Genomic DNA, 21224 nt, shown 5'->3' on the forward strand with positions numbered 1-21224 from the left:
CCAAATTTGGCATAGGAAGTTATTTGGATACGGTAAATATTTCTATAATTTTTGGGACCCCTCCCTCTTTACAGTAGGGAGATATAGAGGGGGGAGGGACCCTCTTTTTAATTTTTGACATAACTCAAAAACTAATTAAGCAAGTGGAACCAAATTTGGTATGGGCAGGTATTTGGGAACGTGACATGTTCTAATGATTGTTTGAGACCCCTTCCTTCTTTCAGCGGGGAGAAAGGAAAGAGGGAGGGAAGTTTCATACAATTTTTATTGTAAAACTCAAGAACTACAACAGCAAATGGAACCAAATTTAACTTGGAACGATATTTGGGTACGAGAAATGCTTCTATGAATATTTGGTATCCCTCACTCCTTCAAAGAGGTAGAAGAAAAGGGGGAGAAGAGGTCTCTCTTAAAATTTTCAGTATAATTAGAGAGCTGATCGAGCAAATTGAACCAAATTTGGCATGTGAGGGTTTTTGGATACGAGAAATGTTTCTATTATAAATTAAAGTTCTACCTTTTTTTCAGCGGAAAGATATAAAGAGGGAAAGGGAGGCTTCCATACAATTTTTTTTGCATTACTCGAGAATTAATCGAGCAAATGAAACCAAATTTGGCATCAAAAAGTATTTGAGCACGAAAAATATTGTTTCTATGAGAAACAATCCCTCTCTCATCAGTTTTTTAGCATAAATCCAGAACATATCAAGCAAAAACAACCATATTTTACATGCTAGATTGTTTGCGTACGATGAATTCATTCATTATTCATTAATTAATCAGATCTTTAACACAAATTTATAGAGCAAGATTCAGAATATTAGTTTAAATTATCTTTGTGTTGCAATTCGAAACTCCAGCTGCAGCTCTCATTTTATAGCGGTTGGTTATGAATTATGTTATAATTTAATTTAAAATAATGCCAATAAAACAATAAAAATTTGAATAATTTTTGAAAATATCATTTCATTTTGAAAGGTGTAGCAAAGCACACCGGGTCAGCTATCTATATATATAAAAATTGATTTCTGTCTGTCTGTCTGTCTGTTCCCTATAGACTCGGAAACTACTGAACCGATTTGCGTGAAACTTGGCAGGTGGGGGTATTGGAGGTAGGGGAAGGTTCCTATTATGGTTTGAGACCCCTCTCCCTCTCAATAAGGGAGGGAGGGGCCTCCCAAACAAAAGACAATTTTTTGCATAACTCGAGCACCCATCAAGCAAATGAAATGGTATCGAAATTGGCATGGGGTGGTATTTGGGTACGAAGAATATTTCTATGAATATTAGATACCCCTCTCTTCTCACAGAGGGGTGATAGGAAGGGAGGAGGGGGGCTACCTTACAATTTTTTATATAACTCGAAAACTAAAAACTAAAGATATTGGAACCAAATTTGGCACGGGAAGGTATTTGGATACGAAAAATATTTTAATGATTATTTGAGACCCCTTCCTCTTTCCAGTAGAAAGGGGGGGGGGCTCTTTCATTTTTTTACATAACTCAAAAACTAACTACGCAAATGGAACCAAATTTGGCATGGGAGAGTATTTGGATATGAAAAATATTTCTATGATTATTTGAGACCCATCCCTCTTTCCAGTAGGGAGAAATAAAGGGGGGAGGGGCATCTTTTAAAATTTTTTACACAGCTCAAAAACTAATTAAGCAAATGAAACCAAATTTGGTATGGGCGGGTATTTGGGAACGTGACATGTTCTAATGATTGTTTGAGACCCCTTCCATCTTCCAGCGGGGAGAAAGGAAAGAAGGCGGGGGGGTGGGGGGGGGAATTTAATACAATTTTTACTGCATAACTCGGGAACTAAAACATAAAATGGAACCTAATTTGGCATGGAACGAAATTTGGGTACGAGAAATGCTTCTATGAATATTTGGTATCCATCACTCCTTCAAAGAGGTGGATGAAAAGGGGGAGGAAAGGTCTCCCTTAAAATTTTCAGTATAAATGGAGAGTTGATCGAGCAAATTGAACCATATTTGGCATATGAAGGTATTTGGATACGAGAAATGTTTCTATCATAAATTGAAGCCCCACCCCACCTATAAAAAGGGAAAGGGGAGCTTCTATATATTTTTTTTGCATAACTCGAGAATTTATCGAGCAAATGAAACCAAATTTGGCATCAAAAATTAATTGAGTACGAAAAATACTTTTTCTATGTGAAACAATTCCTTTCTTGCAGTAGGATGATAGAATTGGGAATATAGGAAGGGAAGAGGAGGCTTACATTGAACTTCTTTTTTTACAAAATCCGAGAAATGGACAAAACTTAACATGGAAGATCATTTTGATATGATTCTATGATTATCTGACACACCATTCTCCATTCAGTGAGTAGGAGGAGGGAGAGATCCCAATATAATAGTGCTAGCATAAGTTCTCAATTTATGCTAACGAAGCCAACAAACGGAAACAAATATGGCATGGAAAGGTACTCGGTTACGAGATATGTTTCTAGATCCTTACGCTTTACAGTGTAGAGAGGGGAAGAGAGGAGGAGGCTCCATATAAATTTTGTTGTAAAGCTTAGCTGAGTTAAAGATCAGCTCTCAATTTATAGCGGTTGCTTATAAATTAGGTTAAAATTTGATTTAAAATAATGCCGATAAAACAATAAAAATTTGAATACTTTTATTTTTTTATTTTTTTTTCAAGACCTTTTGTTTTACATTCTGGTCTGTAAGAATATATCATTTGATTTTGAAAGGTGTAGCAAAGCACACCGGGTCAGCTAGTCTATATATATAAAAATGAATTTCTGTCTGTCTGTCTGTCTGTGTGTCTGTCTGTTCCCTATAGACTCAGAAACTACTGAACTGATTTACGTGAAACTTGGCAAGTGGGGGTATTAGAGGCCGGAGAAGGTTCCTATTATGGTTTGGGACCCCTCCCCCTAACAGGAAGGGAGGGAGGGGTCTCCCAAACAAAAGACTATTTTTTGCATAACTCGAGAACCAATCAAGCAAATGGTATCAAACTTGCCATGAGGTGGTATTTGGGAACGAGGAAAAATTCTATGAATATAAGGTACCCCTCCCTCTTCTCAGTAGGGTGATAGGAAGGGGGGAGGGGGGCTACCTTACAATTTTTCATATAACTCGAAAACTAATCAAGATGTTTGAACCAAATTTGGCATGGGAAGGTATTTGGATACGAAATATATTTCAATGGTTATTTGAGACCCCTCCCTCTTTCCAGTAGAAAGAGGGAGGGGGCCTCTTTCATAATTTTTGACATAACTCAAAAACTAATTACATACACGCAAATAGAACCAAATTTGGCATGGGAGGGTATTTGAATATTTCTATGATAATTTGAGACCCCTCCCTCTTTCCAGTAGGGAGATATAAAGGGGGGAAGGGGCCTCTTTTATATATTTTTTTTTTCAAAACACCAAAACTAATTAAGCAAATGGAACCAAATTTGGCATGGGCGGGTATTTGGGAACGTGATGTGTTATAATGATTGTTTGAGATCCCTTCCTTCATCCAGCGGGAAGAAAGGAAAGAGGGAGGGGAGTTTCGTACAATTTTTACTGAATAACTTTAGAACTTCAACAGCAAGTGGAACCAAATTTAGCATGGAACGATATTTGGGTACGAGAAATGCTTCTGATGTGGGTGAAAAGGGGGAGGAGAGATCTCCCTTACAATTTCCAGTATAATTGGAGAGCTGATCGAGCAAATGGAACCAGATTTAACATGTGAGGGTATTTTGATACGAGAAATGTTTCTATTATAAATTGGAGCCCCGCCTTTTTCCAGCGGAAAGATAAAAATGGGGAAAGGAGGACTTCCATACATATTTTTGCATAACTTGAAAATTAATCGAGCAAATGAAACTAAATCTGGTATCATAAAGTATTTGAGTACGAAAAATACTTTTATGAATATTAAGTTCTCACCCATTCATTCAATGGGGGAGAACGGAAGGGGGGATGGTACTTCCTTTCAAATTTATGCATAACTCAAGAATTAACTACGCAAATAAAACCAAATTTGGCAAGGGATGGTATTTCAATACGAGAAACTTTCCTATGTGAAACAATTCCTTTCTGACAGTAGGAGAATAGAATTGGGAATACAGGAAAGGAAGAGGATAGCTTATATTTAACTCTTTTTTCATTACAAATTCGAGAAATGGACAAAACTTAACATGGAAAATCATTTTTAAATAATTCTATGATTATCTGACACACCATCCTCCTTTCAGTGAGAAGGAGGAAGGAGGTGAGTCCGATACAATTTTGTTAGCATAAGTTCTCAATTAATGCTAACGAAGCAAACAAATGGAAACAAATGTGGCATGGAAAGGTATCTGGTTGCGAGATATGTTTGTACGATTGTTGTAGACCTCCACGCTTTAAAGTGTTGAGAGGGGAAGGAAGGATTTAAGTCATATTTGTGTTGCAATTCGAAAATCCAGCTGCAGCTCTCATTGTATAACGGTTGCTTTTGAAATATGTAATAATTTAAAATAATATTTACTAACAAAACAATAAAGATTTGAATGATTTCTGAAAATATCATTTATTTTTGAAAGGTGTAGCAAAGCACACCGGGTCAGCTAGTAGAATATAAAAGAAATAATTTTTCACACCAATTAATGCTTTGCAGGAAATCAGAGGAGTCCACAAACAGCGGACCAGCCGGCAGCGGTTCCATTCACAATACTCTTTGGATGCGGTTTTTTTATGTTTCCGGAAGGATCATCTATACGACTCAAAAAACAATTGGTACAAGCTGACCCCGGCAGTGCCCAATCCATGAAAAAACATCTCCGGAAGTTCTCGAAAGCTCCGGATTCAGATAGGATTGAGCACTACGCGAAAACACAACAAACAAGTGGCGATGTTAATGCTCCGGTAAGAATTATTTTGGTATTAAAGTTCTTGCGTTTTAGTATTTCATTCTTCCCCTTTTCAGCCATTCCCGTCCAAACAAACCCAAAGAGAGAAGAATGGTTCTCAAAGTCCATTATCCCGAATGATGACCACCTTTGGAATCGTACGTTCTCAGCTCCAGTTTGTGAGGACAGCACATAATTAAAAATTTTGGATCAGAAGACGTTCTCTCGATCATGTTTGTTCTCCCGATCGTGTTTTTTATGCCAAATAGAATGAGTGGCCCCTGCGCGGTTTTGTTGTGTGATATTTTTTCATCAATCGCTCTGAGAAGATATGAATGACCAGAAATAGTGGAAAACGTTAAGCCATCGTCGATTGAAATAATCATTTTGCGGAAGAAAAATATGGTGCTAAACTTCAGCGGTCCTCGAGGTGCCAGACCGGGTGTGACACAGAGCCAGTGTAGTGATTGTTTGATAGTCTATATTGTATGTTTGTGTTGATTAATTGAAATTTGTATCTTTTTTACTGCCGTGAGTGATTTACATGATCAATAAAGTTTATGAAATAAACAAAAGCTGGATTTTTTTCTATGAAATTTGTGCTGTCCGAAATTGGGGCTTCAAAATGTAAACATACAAGCAATAAAAAAAGGAATAAGAGAAGGGAAATTTACATGTAATAACCCATGTAGATACCCGATTCCCTTCTACTAATGTTACATCATGTAAATATACAATGCATGAAGAAAGCATGAGATGTACTTTATCTTTCAAGTACAATTACATGTAATGAGTTGTACAATCGCTGTCAAATACCCGATTCCTTTCTACCCATGCAGTTTCATGTAATAATACATGGATTTTTTTAAGTGTGTAGGGTTTTCAAAACATAAATTGTTGCCATAGAAATTTATTTTATTCTCTATATCTTCAGTGTTGCCAAATAGAACTTTTATTTTATTTTTATCAAATTTGATTTATTTTCTGCATATCCTTCGTTTCAACTCTACATTCCTTTTCACCTCCATTCTTAAGAAAACTTTGAATTTATCAATTTTTGTGTTTCCCTAAAAAGAATTTTAAATTTTGTTAAGAATGATAGAGATGGTTCCGAGTTTTTAATTGAGTATATTAAAAAATTCCTACAAAGACTGGAATGTATAAATGTTTGTTTTTGTTTACATTAGATTAACTTACGTTTACTAGATATCACTCATTTTTTTTTATCAATTATTCTTCGTATGTTCCGGTGATCAAGATTTTTCTGTAGTTGAAGAAATGATTGTAATGTTTGTTTGTTTTATATGTTTCTTAGGTAACCTCACTTGTTTGCTGTCGGCTGGTAAGTATAAAAAAAAACTTTCACAGATCGCTCTTTGGACCGTACTGAAGCTGCTGATGGATAAACAAAGTTGCTCTAGGTCGGCGCGGATGTCTACTGTGAAAATGTGGCATTTGTTAGGCAAATGAAAGTTTAGAATTGATGGTCTAATTTATAACGTGCTGAACTTACAACTTTCTGGAGCCGAGTAGAATATTAGTTGTGTTGATATCACGAATGCTATTTTCGAATTACACTTCCTAATATAAATAATATTGTATTAATACACATTTCTTTTTTTTTTCTTTTCAGATGAGGTTACCTGCGGGCGTAAAACTTATGAATTCAACTTGTAATTTTAAGCGGTTTCACTATTCACGATGTGAGGAAATGTGATCAATAAAGATATTAGACCGGTAATAATCTTCTTTTGCTTTCTTTTCTATTGAAAGATTTCTCTACAAACTACTTCCTTGCAAATAAAAGTGGGTTTTTTCATATTGGCCTTTGGCTCAACTTTCTAAACTAGTACTCACATTCCTATGTTATGCACACGGAAAAAATATATAAAGATAATCTGACGGAGACGCGCCGTGACACGTGACAAATTTTTTAAATAAACTTCATCTTATTTTTTTTCTTATTTATAGCGGCCCACCACAAACGCGAGCAAAATTTTACTCATGCTGAGAACTGAAATGTTTAAGATTAGTGCGAGGAAATGTAAGGATAATACAAAATTAAATACTACATGGATCTCAATAGAAAACAAATTTCCTTTAAAGAGATCCTCTTTTTTATATTAATACTACTAAGCAATTTTACAATTCTACTTAACAAAAAATCAGCAGAAGCAACCTTAAAATATGCGCTTCCTAAGCCAATCCGTAATTTTCCACCGGAAGGCCAAATCAAATTAATCAGCAGAAGCAGCCTTCAAAATCTGCGCTTTCTAAACCAATGCCTTCTTTTTCAACCGAGATTCTAAATCAATACAAACAATAAGTAGCAGTAGCCTTCAATTTTGCACTTCCTCAGGAAATTTCGTCTTTTTCCGGAGCCGAATCAGACACAATTTCGTTCGTAGCAGCAGCCTTCAAAATATGCGCTTTCTGTGCCAACCTTTTTTTCTACCGGAGGCTGAATCAAAACTTTTTTTGTTTCGTAGCAGCAGCGTTAAAAATCTGCACACTCTGTGAAAGCCGATTCAGAAACAAATTCTTCTTAACAATCTGCGCTCTCTGTCCATTCTACCAATCATTCCATTGTCGTGTTTCAACGGTTCTTTCGAATCTCAATTCAGAGATTCACTCAGTCTGTCGATCACAAGAATAAATCAATTGTTATACTAGTGTTTCCAAAATATAGATCTGGCCATAGAAGTTTATTTTATTTTACATATCTTCAACGTTACCGAATGGAACTAGTATTTTGTTTATTTCTATTTAATTTGAATTATTTACTGCATATCCTTTATGTCATCTCTACAGTATGTGAAATGTACAACTCAGTCCAAAATACATCAAAAATCAACTTTTGGCATTTAAGTTTCAGTGCGTTTAGTTAAATCTTCAAAAACAAAAGTGGATAAAGCGATTAACTGATGAAATCCATAAATTATTATAATTTCCAAAAATAAATCATTTTGCAATTTTAAAACTGAATAACTACTCCAACTTACGGTTAGCACAGCTGCGGGGATCGGGCAGGGCAAGTCGTCGTTGGGCCAGCACCACCGTCGCTCCGATGGCCAACAGCGCCAGTGTTCGCAACACGGACATTCTGAAAATAAAAGTGAGAAAAAAATGACCGTTAAATTAAGGATTCTTTCGCTATGATACACGTAATATTTTATGGATATCTATTTTATTGAAAAAAAAAAATAACATTGAAAAACTTAAAGTATATTAAGTTGCTAGAAATTTTGTTTTAAAATTGAAACTTCTTCCACGGTATTCGTATTTTCAAGTATAAAATCATTTTGAAGGTTGAAAACGAAGCTCGAAATGCAACAGCTGGTTCGTTTCCAAATAGGTAAAATCACTAGAGCTGCGAACCAGGAAGCCAAACCTATTTCCTGAAATCGTTAAATCCGATCCATTTCAATCGGATTTGATGGACGTTCATCGTTTCCACGAAAATTTTCCCGCTTTTCAGTTGTTTTTTTTCTACTTGGCACAGCTGACCACCATAGGTCGGTCATCAAATTTTATCAATTCGATCTGCTATGCTCCGTTTTTGTTGTTGGAATTCTGATTGGATTTTTTTTTGTGCTGTTGTCTGCATTTTTTTTCGTTCTTGCTGTTGTTGAATTCATTCCATTCGATTGAGCGATGCATTGTTATGTTAATGGGGCATTTTTCAGCGCACTGAATGGCGATCTCGTCGATTGAATGCATTATGGTAACATGTTAATTGACGTAGAAGGCAGTTCAGTGTCGCTCAACGGTAGGTTAGGGAAAATTCTGTAGGTCAGCACAATTTTAAATTGATTTGAAGCTCATGTAAACTCTCCATTTTTTGTTTTTTTTGTGATTTATTCGACGTTTTAAGCTCTTGTTCACTGTGAACACTGAGGCAAACGTCCTTCAGAATACTGGTTGATTAAGTAATAACATTGATTGCATCAACCTCACCTCACTCTGAAACCTCCGAACACGTTGCAATCTTGTGCATCCCACGGAATTCAACGAGGTAGCTTCTTCCCATTGCAATTGCACCATCACCCGCGTGACATCTGAAGAGTCCGATTTCTCAACTGAAGTATGCATTACCGGTTTTGATTGCGGTTTCGTAATAAACAAAATAAATATTGAAGACAAATCACTTGCAGGAAGAACTTGCGCCTCATGTGGATATAAATGTAATTACACAGACAGCAGCCGAACGCTTGGAATCATCTCCGGGCAACTTGAATGGAACCCCGCTGTTGACCTCTTCTTACGATCATAGTTAGGAAGTTGCCGTGAATGGATAAATCTGTGGGTTTAAATTTTCCGCCACAGACGGCGGACCTCGTTGTTGGTTAATCTCCATGAGAAACTGATTAGCTCTTTCGGTTTCCTATGCTGCAATTTTCAATAATGAACTAAGGTTCTAGATCTTTCCATGCCCGTGGGGTTCTGTCAGTCTGACATCAGTGCTTACCACTTAATTTCAGTCTTAATCCGTGGTAGTATATTGGTTGTTTGACAGAAATACACCATGATTCCGATTGAAGTGGCATTGAGCTCTCTCACACGAAAATACCCCGTACATGAACCATGTAAGTAACAGATGGGAAACTTAACCTAACCTAACATAGCCTTTACTTGTAACTTGAGTTCCTAGAAAACCTTTAGTTAAGCATTTTAGGTGGTTGGTGGTCCGCAAGATTAATATCCGTACGTGTTTTCATAGGCACAGGTGAAGATGATCATAACATCTTTACCGCTGCGCGGTATTTAAGGATCTGAACTGTGATTCGCGAATCTCTTAAGGGGGGGGTAGGGTCTAACGGGTATAAAAAAAACACCATTTTCACGATTTTTTTCTGGAACTATCGTTCAAACAAATGTATTCAAATTTTTTGCATTATACAAAGCATTGTTAAAAGAACATTTAGTAATTTTTTTGTAGAAAAATATTGAAAAATGAGCCGGAGACGGAGCATTTTCGAGGATGCCTTTTAGAAAACAGGATTTGCGGTGGACACTGTATCTCAGCGCAGAATCATCTGAAGTCAAAAAATCAGAGCAAAATATTTTTAATAGATGTTTTTCTGGACCCCAACGTTTTTATTTAGCTTAAAAATATTTTTATGAAATTTTTGTGGCTGTTTGAAGTAAAAACTACGATTTTTCACTTAAAAATCCGCCATTTTTGACCTGTAAAGTCTCCCCAAAATAAAAAAAATCAAAAAAGAAAAACGTTGGGGTCTGGTATTTTAAATATAGAAAATGTGTTCCAAATTTGAAAAGAATCGGATAAGTAGTTTTCAAATGACGATGTCCACGGACTTTAAAAATGTGCTTTCGAGAAAAACGCGTTTAAAGTTTCTGTTCTTGCTTTCTTGCAGTATTAGATAGCAGGAGATAAAGGCCTATAACTTCTACAGTTTTGCTTCAATTGACTTGAAAATTTGACACAACATTCTTGAAATGTTTTACAATAAGAAAATAAATAAATAAAAAAATCGATTTTTTGAAAATGTTAGACCCTACCCCCCCCTTAAGCGAGAGACGCTGGATGTGCGGGTGCTTGAAATCTGCCATCGAAGCTGGTTGATTATGTAAAATCGTGACTCTAGTAGTGAGCGAACCTACGGCTTCTCGGTGAGAAAATGAGTGTCATAAACAAAGTGTTTTTGGTTGAAGGTGTCAGGTTCCTTTTTTCCGCCAAATTTGGAACCGCTTCTGATCGAGATGGATTGGCATCGTTCTGGTGAATAATGAGTGTCATGTTTTTGAACTGGTCTTGAACAAATTGATCGTTAAGGAATGTTTAAACTTGGTCTGGTTACCTTATGCATGAAACTCGGTTTTCACAAAAAAGATTTGAAACCAGGACTTCAAACCGGAGTCAAGTAATTTCAACACGGAGATTCCAATCCCTGACCTACAATTTAACTTGATTCTATCCGAAATTATTCGGAAAAATTTACTGTTCAACGGAAAGTTTGATACCTGTTTGACAACATTCGTCCGAGATTCTAAAGAAATTGCAGTTCTGGTCCACAGTGGAAAGTTTGATTTGCCTGAGTTTGCAGTCAGGCGAAGAAATTTTCCCGAAAAAATGAAAGATATCATTTTTTTTTTAAATCACTGAGTGGAATATTCCAGATATCACAATCTGATTTTAAGTGAAACAAAATTAAGACTTGTTTTTTGTAAAAATACTGTACTTCGTGTTTCAATTCCTGATCAGAGAGAAAGAACTTTTTTTAAATTTTATTGGACGCTACTTTTTTTTTAATTATTGCATAGAACAATTTGAACAACATTTTTAGGGATCTACAATCGATACCGTCAACTGGGGCATCATGCAACACTTTTCAACTTCAATGGCTTCTCAAAACTCAAACTTTCCACAGATAATCATACCGTTTTAAGGTTGATGGAACGTCAAATTGACGCAGTTACAAAAAGATTTGGTTTCACCAGTTATTTTTTAATTTTCAAAAACATCTAAATTTCACCCTACTAAGAAAATGGGGCAAAATGCAACAAACTTTTTTTAATAAATTTTTGTTTTTAAAGAAAAAGCATTAAAGTGCTGCATACATTTAGGGGTAAAAAATTCTCCGACAAATTCTATTAGCTGCAATCATAAAAAATAATGTTTGGATGGATGAAATTTTGAAACTAGCTGCAAGATGAATCTTTGATTCGCATTTTTATGCATTTTTGCCCAGATTGGCAACTGAATGGCAAAAATATTTATTTAAAAAAAAAATTGGTGATTGTCCTAAATCTATTTTTACACCAACAGTATTGGTACAGGATAATAAAAGCAATATAAAGTTTGTAGGTGATATCATTAAGTCAATCCGTCATCTTGGAAAAAGGTTTTTACGGCATCGAAAAATTCAAAAATTTAAAGTCCGGTCCGGTCTAATTGTCCGGATATCATTGAAAAAGCCCGTATTTATTAACTTTATTTGCCAAATCCAAAAAAAATATGTTGTAATTTTTCTGTGATTCAAGCGTCTTAAACGAAGTTTTTTGAGCAAGTTTTATTTAAAAAAAAATCATGAAAGGTTTTTTGAAAGCCTTAAATCGATTTAAATCTGCTGATAAGTTTAAATGAAAAAAAAAATTGTTCAAGATTTTTTAATTTTTGTTGAGTAATTCCTGGATTTTGACCAAATTTGCCCGGATATTGCCTGGATTTTTGGTCGACAAATAAGAAATGAACTGCCCAGAATTTTTGAGGTTTTTAGATAAAATAGTCCGTATTTGTCCGGCCTGGAGACGGGCTGGAAAAATTCTGGCAACCTTAGATTACAGTCGTTTTACCAACTTTATGGTATTCGCGACTTTATATCAGCGTTGCAGTTGGCGGCCAGTCATTGAAAAACTTAACCGGTTTAATATTTGCTCTTGGGCTCGAACTCTCGGATATCGGCTCAGAAGGAAGCTGACTGCCGGAAAATACCCATAGAAATAATTTTATAAAACCTGATGATTGTTTTTCTTCAGATAGAAACAGTTTCGAAAAGAATGAATTTTTTAACTTTGCGAAAATTGGATACTGGTGCTAAAATCCCTTTCAAATGTATGCGTCGTTGAGCGACCAAATGGAGTTGACCGCATGAGGTGATTTTTTATATAGTTTTTATTCTAGTAGTTCAAAGAACAATTTTATCCCTCAACGTTTTGATTTCAAAACACATCGGCTTTTTGGGCCATCCTTTTAAGCACGATAAATAGAACACTTAACAATAAATTGAACGTATTTGGCTTGAAAAAGAAGTTTAAAACGATGAGATTGCTCAAAAAAATCATATTTTTGCTTCCACTCTAATGGACTTTATAAAAACAAGCTAAAGAACTTGGGTTGAAGTGTTCCTAAATATGTACTCATATCGGTTTAAATTCAATTATTTGGTGAAAAAGTTCGTGAGAACTTAGGAACAAAGTGAAAATCTCATATAAATTGGGGAAAATTCAAAGCAGTTTATCAAGGTAAGACACACAAAAAAAAATTATAAAATAATTTTCTAGCATTTATCACCCGTGAAATTTCCTGAAAAATCCAATCTGCCGCTGAATTTAACCGGAACCATTTGAGTGAGCTTTTTTCTGTTTATGTCCTACCAACAAAAAATTTGCGTCACTGAAATTCTATAGAATGAACTGAAAGGTATTTAAAATGTTTTTTTAAAAAGCCCATTTACAGTTGAAAAGATAAAAGAACGCGTTCTGTTTTGTCCTTTTACCCCTATGAAGAAGATGTGATTTTATAAAATAATTGCTTTAGGACTCACTTGGAAGTCGATCGTTTTTTACTTAATAAATATCAATTTATAGCTTAAAATTGGACTCAACCATGTCCAAAGTTTCAGATCGTTCTTTCAATTTAATGAATATATCTTTTCTAAAAGTTAATTTGTTTTGAATATCTTTTTCATGAAAGAGGGATTATTTGTAATGAATAAGCATTTCATCAATCTTCAAGAAACATTCATTTCACATCGTAATCTTTCCCAACAATTTTTCGGCTGAAAAACTGTTTTGATCACGAAGTTTATTATTGTTTTCAACCTTCCACTTCCAGTTTTTTTGGGATTGAGGGTCGAAATTTTCCTAGTGTACAATATTTTGACAATATTATCATCAATAGCAAAGGGTTCGCCGTTGACATGAATTATAGTTCTTTAAGATTTGTTGTCTTGAAATTTGAGAAACAGAGTTTTTAAAAACAATCTTTAGATTCTTTGCATAAAATTTTGAGTGAATGGTCGGGATAAAGGATTAAAAAATAAATCCGATAAAAAATACTCCCTCAAAGCCTAAGCAGCTTAAGTGACTTTGAAACTTTTCAAACATTGCATGTTGTCTGACATTTAATACATAGTAATGTTTTTCAACGAGTTTAACTAGTTCAAAACTTTAATTTTAATATTTTAAAATAGAAAAAATATAGTCATGTGTTTTTGAATAAAGGTTGAATTATTGAAAATCAACTTTGAGTGCATAAAATATGAAAATTCTGAGTGGAAAACAGTTTATTACAGCAATGCGATTATTAAAATTAATAGTTAAACGTAAATATCCACTCATTTAGCAAAAAAAATCCTCATATCTATTCTATTTTGTATGACATCGAATATTATTTCTGAGGTACAAGTAAGGTTTGGTTTTGGTTCACATGAAATGTATTGCAGAAACCAAATATTATTTCAAAAATCAAAAAATTAAGTTTTTAAAGCTTTCAGTACATTTATGGTGAATCTTGAATGGAAATTTTCATTTCTTGTACAAATAAAAACACGTTGCGCTAATTCAGGACTAAATTAATTGCTAATGAAAAATTTATTGCTATTTTTGGCAGTAAAAACAACCAAAAAAGTTTGGAAAATGTCGTGCAACAATAGGTAAGATGTCAACGATTGGCAAATCACCCTACGTCTCAATCTAAATGTATGAGAAAGTGGGGAATCGTATAGTTTTCTACATTTTCAAGGTATCATTAGGTATCATTATATATTTTTTAAATTTTTATTAAGTTATTTTCCCCCAATTCTGACTGTTTGAAAAAAAGCAATATTTTTTTGGATTTTGAAAAATGGTGGGGAATCGTGGGCCACCAAATCCAAATTGACCAAATAACATACAAAGTTTATGAGTTGACCCAAAACTGTTATTTCCTAATTCATTTCGTAATTTTAAAGCAATTTCAGATGATGAAATAAAAAAGAGAGCTGTGTATGATCGCATAGATTCCAAAACCTGGCTCGCGAACGTTTTGGCAAAATTTCTTATACAGGATGGACAAAATATTCTTCATAACTCTTCATTTGGCATAAGAAAACTTTACAGATAGGAAAAACATATTTTGTGTTCTGAATGTGTATAAAAACATAAAAATATAGGTGTTTAAAGATGTGTGGCCCACGATTCCCCACAAGCTATGATTTACAAATTGGTTGCGTTTGTGTGACTTATTGATGTTTCATCAAAAATTTCTTTTCCACGTGAAAGATCATGAAAAAACTAAGATCATAAGCGTATGAACATATTTTTGTTATGCACTTTAGGTTCCCCATCGTTAAATTAGTGGGTGTTTTTTTAATTATGTAAGTAATTTTTTCTAACTTTTTTTGACTTCATAAATAAAAGAAGCATATGATGCGTATTTAAGTCAACAACATATAGAAATATATGCTCACGCAAAGTGATGACGATGATAGTTGGTTTGAGATTTTTATCTCGTCACACATCTGAGATATTAAAAGTGGCCCACGTTTCTCCATGGCCCACGATACCCCACTCTGTAAAAATTTACGTCAAAAAATATGCTTCGCTTTTGTGCGTCTAATTTGACATAAATTCACATCATCGACGATATAATATTATGTCGAATATGTCTTCAACTTATGTTCGAGAATTTATGGCTTCAAGTGTTTCTGTTTTGCTCTAGTGTAATTTTTTGTCAACAAAGTGACGCTTCAATGTTATACATTTTACCTTATATGTGAAAAAATAGAAGCGTTTTCTTTGTAACACCATCACTTATAAACGGATGGTCGGAATGGAGTGAAATTTGGTATCCGTGGGTTTTTTGGGGTCAGAGATGGTTTCGAGAATCTCACTTTCTATGGAACGGGGGCTCCCATGCAGAATCAACTTAAAGTGGGAGAACAGTTCTCTCTGCAATCAGCAGTGAAACCAGATTGATAAATATTAGATCATGTACATATTTGCAAGAATTGCCCAATGAGAGAAGCAGCAAATATTGTCACTGGCAAAGGTTAGCATGCGCTGAGAGCAAAAACTTGCATTCTCCTACATTTTTCAGTATGTACGAATAACATGTCGATTATCGTCCAATTATCGTCCAAAATTATATACGCTAAGATCAAAAGACATTACTTTTTTGTTGTTGAAATGCAAAATAAAAAAAAAAATCAAAAATTATCACGAGGTTTTAAACATTGTATTGGTATAAATCGTATTTTAATACAAATTTTCGAACGAAAAGGTTAGTTCTTTTTTTAATCAGTAAATCAATAAACAAATTGAAGTTTTAAGCAAACAAATAATCGATATGATATTGAAATAACATACCAATTTAGAAAGCCACTATAGGGCATGTTTGATGGGATTACAGAGAAGCCAAGCATTGAAAAACATAAAAATTTTGTACAAATCATAATCTTACAGTGAAAATAGAAGAGCTGAATTCTGATTTGTTAAAAAAAACCATATGATTGAAATGTTTTTTATAAGATGGCACCTCTAACCAAGGCCATGCAAGTGGGGAGCGTTTTAAGAGTTAAACTAACCCTTAAATTTCGTGAAATGAGATTACCATAACTATTTCATCCCGAAAGGTATTTATAGATAAATGTTAACAAAAAATATCAGAAAATAAGCCTTCCTCCGGTGAAATTTAGTTCTTTTGTAGCCTAAGACATTTAGCTTTACGACACTAGAAGACGTTCGCAAATTGAAAATAATTTTTGATTGTAAATTTCAAATTGCAATTCCACAAACCTTTTGTATTTCAACTCCAAAAACCCTTACTCGTTAAGAATTTAAAACAAATAGTAGTAAGTAGTAAATAGTAAGTAGTAAATAGTAAGTAGTAATTTATCACATCAACCAGTTTGAATCCAAATATGATGTAAGTGTGTTTCTGTTAGCTTTTGTTTTTGCTTTTGAAAATAGATTTAAAACATTCAAGATGTTTCAGCACTTTTTTTTTAACAAAGCTGTTAAATAACAAAAAATAACAAAATTTTTGAAAATTAAAGTTGAAAAAGTTATAAATCAATGATCAACTTTCCCAAAACCGCAAATAATTTTGACTTTTTCCAAAAAGTTATGGATTGTTTTGTTCACTTTTCCCCATTCTGTAAAGTACGAAAAGTTATCAAATTTTTGATGAAGTGTTAATTCAAATTGAATCACAAGTTTTTAAGGAAGCAAAAGTCGAATCGTTTTGCAGTCTTCAACATATTTTTTAAATGCAATTAAACCATTTGTTAACTTTGTTTAATAATAGCAGATATTCTTGAAATGATATCTTTTCACATTTCTGAAAATTGATCAATTTTAATTTTAAGCATTATTTGATTTCTGAAATTAGGATATCTAGGCGAAATATTATTCTTGGATTGAATTCAGAATCATGTCTTTTGTGTGGGTTTGTTGAATCAGTTATTTATGAATGATCACTCAAATCTGATTTATTTTTAAACTTATTAATGCCATATCAACCAAACTAGAGGTTATTGATAAAATCTGACAAAAAATCGATTTCAGGATGCCAAAGTTTTCAACCAATTAAAAAGAGGCACCAGAAATCCTGTTCCCTTAAATTGACAATTTAATTTTAAAAATAAGTTTTTAAATGGAATGAAATTTTTATTGGAGAAATTTCCTTCTAAAATGTTATAAATCTACATATTTTAATCTTGATATTTTGCATTAGCTTTCAAAAAAAATACCGAATTTTGTAGTCCTACTTTTTAATTTTATTTTAACTTAGTTTTTTTTAGTTAGTTTGTCTTTGAATTTAAAAGTTGAAATTTTTGTATTCTGTACTCTCAATCTTTTTGGAAGCATCGTTTATGGTCGGACACCGCCAAAGGCCAAAAAAAAATTATTGTTTCGAGAGCAAACAATAAAACCTGTGCTGGCAAATTCAAAAATAAAATTGTTTTTATTTTTATCAATTCTCTTTTTGAATTAATCATGACTTTTTAATAAATGTTTGGAAAGTTCAAAAAATGATTCCAAGTTGTTACGCTTTTATGCGGAATGTTAACCTTATTTGTATTGCTTTGTGCCTTCAATCTATGCTTCAATATCCATAATAAAACTTGGAAACCCTACATTTCTTTTTAAACGGTCTCTAATTGGTTAACTTATACTTTGTGTGTAAAAGTTTCTATTGATGAATTGAACCGGTTTATGTTTTCAAAAAAATTTTAATTATTATTGTGAACTTCAAAAATAAAGTTCTAGTCTATTATTTTGATAATACACTGGATTCTTTTTTTAAACGATTGTTGTGTTCGCGCAAAAAAAGAAATCGTGTAAAAAAAGTTCGAAACAACCGGGCAAAATTCATCGCTTATTTTGAGTAAAGTGGCCAACTTGGACTGTAAATCGATCATTTCCAGCCAGGTAGACCATTCCGAAGTGATTTGAGTGAAACCGGGAAGCTCAAAGATTTGTTTTGGATTGCTTTGTTTTGGGTTTTAAGCCACGCTTGTTCCGGAACTTCCACAGAGCCTCTAAGTGGCCATTCCAGCACATGTTTCCGTTGGGAAGCAACGTCCAAAACCATTTACCACCTAAGAGTGGTTTGGACAAAAAGCGGAATTGTGTAGAACAGTGGTTTTCAAACTTTTTCCACTCACCACCCCCTTTTTCAACATTTTTGAGATCATCGCCCCCCTGGGCAAATTTTAAGAAAATCTTTAAAAAATTATAATCTTGATCTTTGTATACCAATAGCTTTTGGCTTTATGTTGTTGTAAGACTTAACTAAAAATGCATTCAAATTTATATGAGCTCTTCAGAGCCAAAGGGGTAGGGGGCATTATAAGTGTAAAAATGTTCGATTATGATGTAATGCCAAACGATTCTTCATATTTCAAACTATATTTCTTGATTTTTTAAAGATTTTTAGAATTTTATTTACATACTATTTCGTTCGAAAGAAAAATGCAAATTTTCGAAAAATATATGGAAATTATGATAAAACACAACAACTTAAAATCGTGTTTTCTCGAAATACGCTTTTATATATTTACATAATCCTTGTGGCACCGAGGGCCTCATTTTGCTTCAAATCTCCAGTTAAAACTTAATTCTATGTTAAATTTCCTGGGCAATTACTTAAACTGATTGATTAGTTTGTTTTGATATAAAATCAAATACATATAATCAGGCTTGGCAAAAGTCATCGTCATGAGGCGTGAAGCTGTGACTGTGAAGCCTCTTGGTCCGTCAAACTCAATTGACTGTTCCTTAACGACCAGTCACTTCGTTTGCCAGTCATTCAACCCCCAGTCGTTTGAAGCTAAAAAAATTTCATAGTCAGCATTCACCAATCGCATTCGAACGAGTCGTCGACCGAACTGAAAACGAAAAACGAAACGCATTTATTATTATTGTTACTCCTGCCAGCAAACCGAAGACGACCGAAGACGAAAAAGAAACGCATTTATTATTGTTGTTGCTCCTGCCAGCAAGCTCGTTTTCAGTTTTTTATTGCTATTGTTGCTCTCTGCCAGCAAGTCGTTCAATTAGTTGTACCTGCCGTCAGCAGCAGATTTATCTAGACAGGTACAGATTTTTGAGCTCATTTTTGGTACAGAATCTGTACGTACAGATGACAGATTTTCAAAATTTGGTACAGATTTGTACAGATTTTTGAATTTTTTGACTTACATCAAGTTTATTGAAAACTTTATAGAAAATAAGTCAAAAGTTAGCCAGTATTATTCTGACGATAGGAGTTTCTTACTGGGAAGTACACGATGGAACAATAAGATTTCCAAATTTGCTACAAATAATTAAATATCTGATTATAATCCCTAACTTGTCAGCAGTGGTTGAGCGCATTTTCTCGTGAGTAAATATCAATAAAACCAAATTTCGTAATCGTCTGAATGTTGACACATTGGACGCTATCTTCAAAACGAGAAGTTATTTAAGATTAAACGGCTGATCGAAAAATGTCGTAATAAATATGACGCTCTAAAATCGTTTTAATTAAACTATGTATAAACATCATGAACATTAGATAGTGTTGGTTATGGAAAATATGTTTTAATGTCAGTTTTTTCAAGAAAGAAAATAAAAATGATTAAATGAGTTTCACAAAAAGTGTTTAATTAAAAAAACTGTACTTAGTGAAATAAAGTATTTATTTTTTTAAAGATTAAAAATAAGGAATCAAAATCTTCACATATCAACAAATTTAATGCAGAACTTTTTTTCTTTGGTACAGATTTTGGTACAGATTTTTGAGTTTTCGGTACAGATGAAAAAGATTTTTTCGATGAGCGGTACAGATTTGGATGTGGTAACACTGGCAGCCGATCAAAGTGTGAAGAGATTTGCCAGTCACTCTCAGGATAAATTTTGACCATGTGTAGGAGCTTCGCTTCGCCAGTCGATGATGGAGAAATGTTGATTGTTGTCGTGCTTTATCCGTCATGCGAGTAGTGAGGCTTCGTCAATTGAGAACAGTGCCAGTCGTTTGATGAAACAAAACTAGTCGGGTCAAGCGTGACAGGCGAAATTTACCATCACTGCATATAATAAATTTTGGTAAAGAAAATTATATATTCCCATTAGTTTGCATTATTGAATACAAACTAATTTCTATAAAGCCGGTGAATAACGTTGAAAATAGTATTATTTCTTGATTTCTGCACTTGAGTCCTGTTCAAAGTTATAAGTTAAATTAGATTCTAATGAATGAATTCCAACAGTGTTAGTGATGATAACCGAATAGATTTAAAGTTCATCCAATAGATTCTTTTAATCGACTGAAATAAAAACGAACAAATAAGAACTTTTAAAATAATCTCTTATCTTCCTAAAAATATTCTTTTATATTGTCTTTAAATCACAGATGACGCTTTTTTGCAGGTTTTGTCTGTTTTCCAGATTTTTTGTGACAATACAATTTAAAGATTATCAAGCATTGCCATCTAAAATTAATCTTTTTTAGGATAACCCTAAATAATCAAACAAAACAAGACCAACATGTGGAGCATATAAAAAATTTGTAACTATCTTTAAGATGCATTTTGAGATACCGGATCCAAATTTGCTTGCAGCTCTGTAAAATTATAGATATTTTAGTCTTGGACCTGATGTTTGGTTCTGTAACGTTGTTTCATAATTTTTCATCGAACTATCTCGTTGATATGTTAAATCTACGTTGATTCTTCGATCTGAACACCCCACCGCCCCCTTGGCCCTTCCAACGCCCCCCAAATTTCAAAATTGAGCTCACCGCCCCCCTGAAAGCTCTCAACGCCCCCAAGGGGGCGGTAAGGACCACTTTGAAAACCACTGGTGTAGAACCTGTTTTTGACATGCTCAAAAATCGTCTTATTTCGAGAAAATCGTTTAAAAAAAGTCGTTTAAAATAAAACCGTGTAAAATAAGATCGTTTAAAAAAAGAATCCAGTGTACAAAGAATTTAGTGTGATTTTACCTCGGATTTTGATCACTGGCACTTTGAAAGAAGATTTTTTTTACATTTGTTCAATTTAGATTCTATCGTCAATTATGTGTTCTGAATAAATTCTCTTTTATTCAATAGATTAAATTCTAGTTTTATCAGAAATGTTAA

General features: G+C 33.8%; 1 protein-coding gene across 1 annotated transcript in view; it reads right to left on the bottom strand.

Moving 5' to 3' along the window:
- The window catches only part of LOC129749849 (uncharacterized), an 88428-nt gene that overhangs the window by 8962 nt on the left and 58242 nt on the right, over window positions 1-21224 (bottom strand). Inside the window, exon 2 of the mRNA XM_055744942.1 lies at window positions 7876-7976. Within this exon, the coding sequence (XP_055600917.1) occupies window positions 7876-7975 (100 nt within the window). The 5' untranslated portion in view covers window position 7976. The remainder of the gene's footprint in view (window positions 1-7875; window positions 7977-21224) is intronic.

This window comes from Uranotaenia lowii, chromosome 2, assembly GCF_029784155.1.
Source record: "Uranotaenia lowii strain MFRU-FL chromosome 2, ASM2978415v1, whole genome shotgun sequence".
Lineage (NCBI taxonomy): Eukaryota > Metazoa > Arthropoda > Insecta > Diptera > Culicidae > Uranotaenia > Uranotaenia lowii.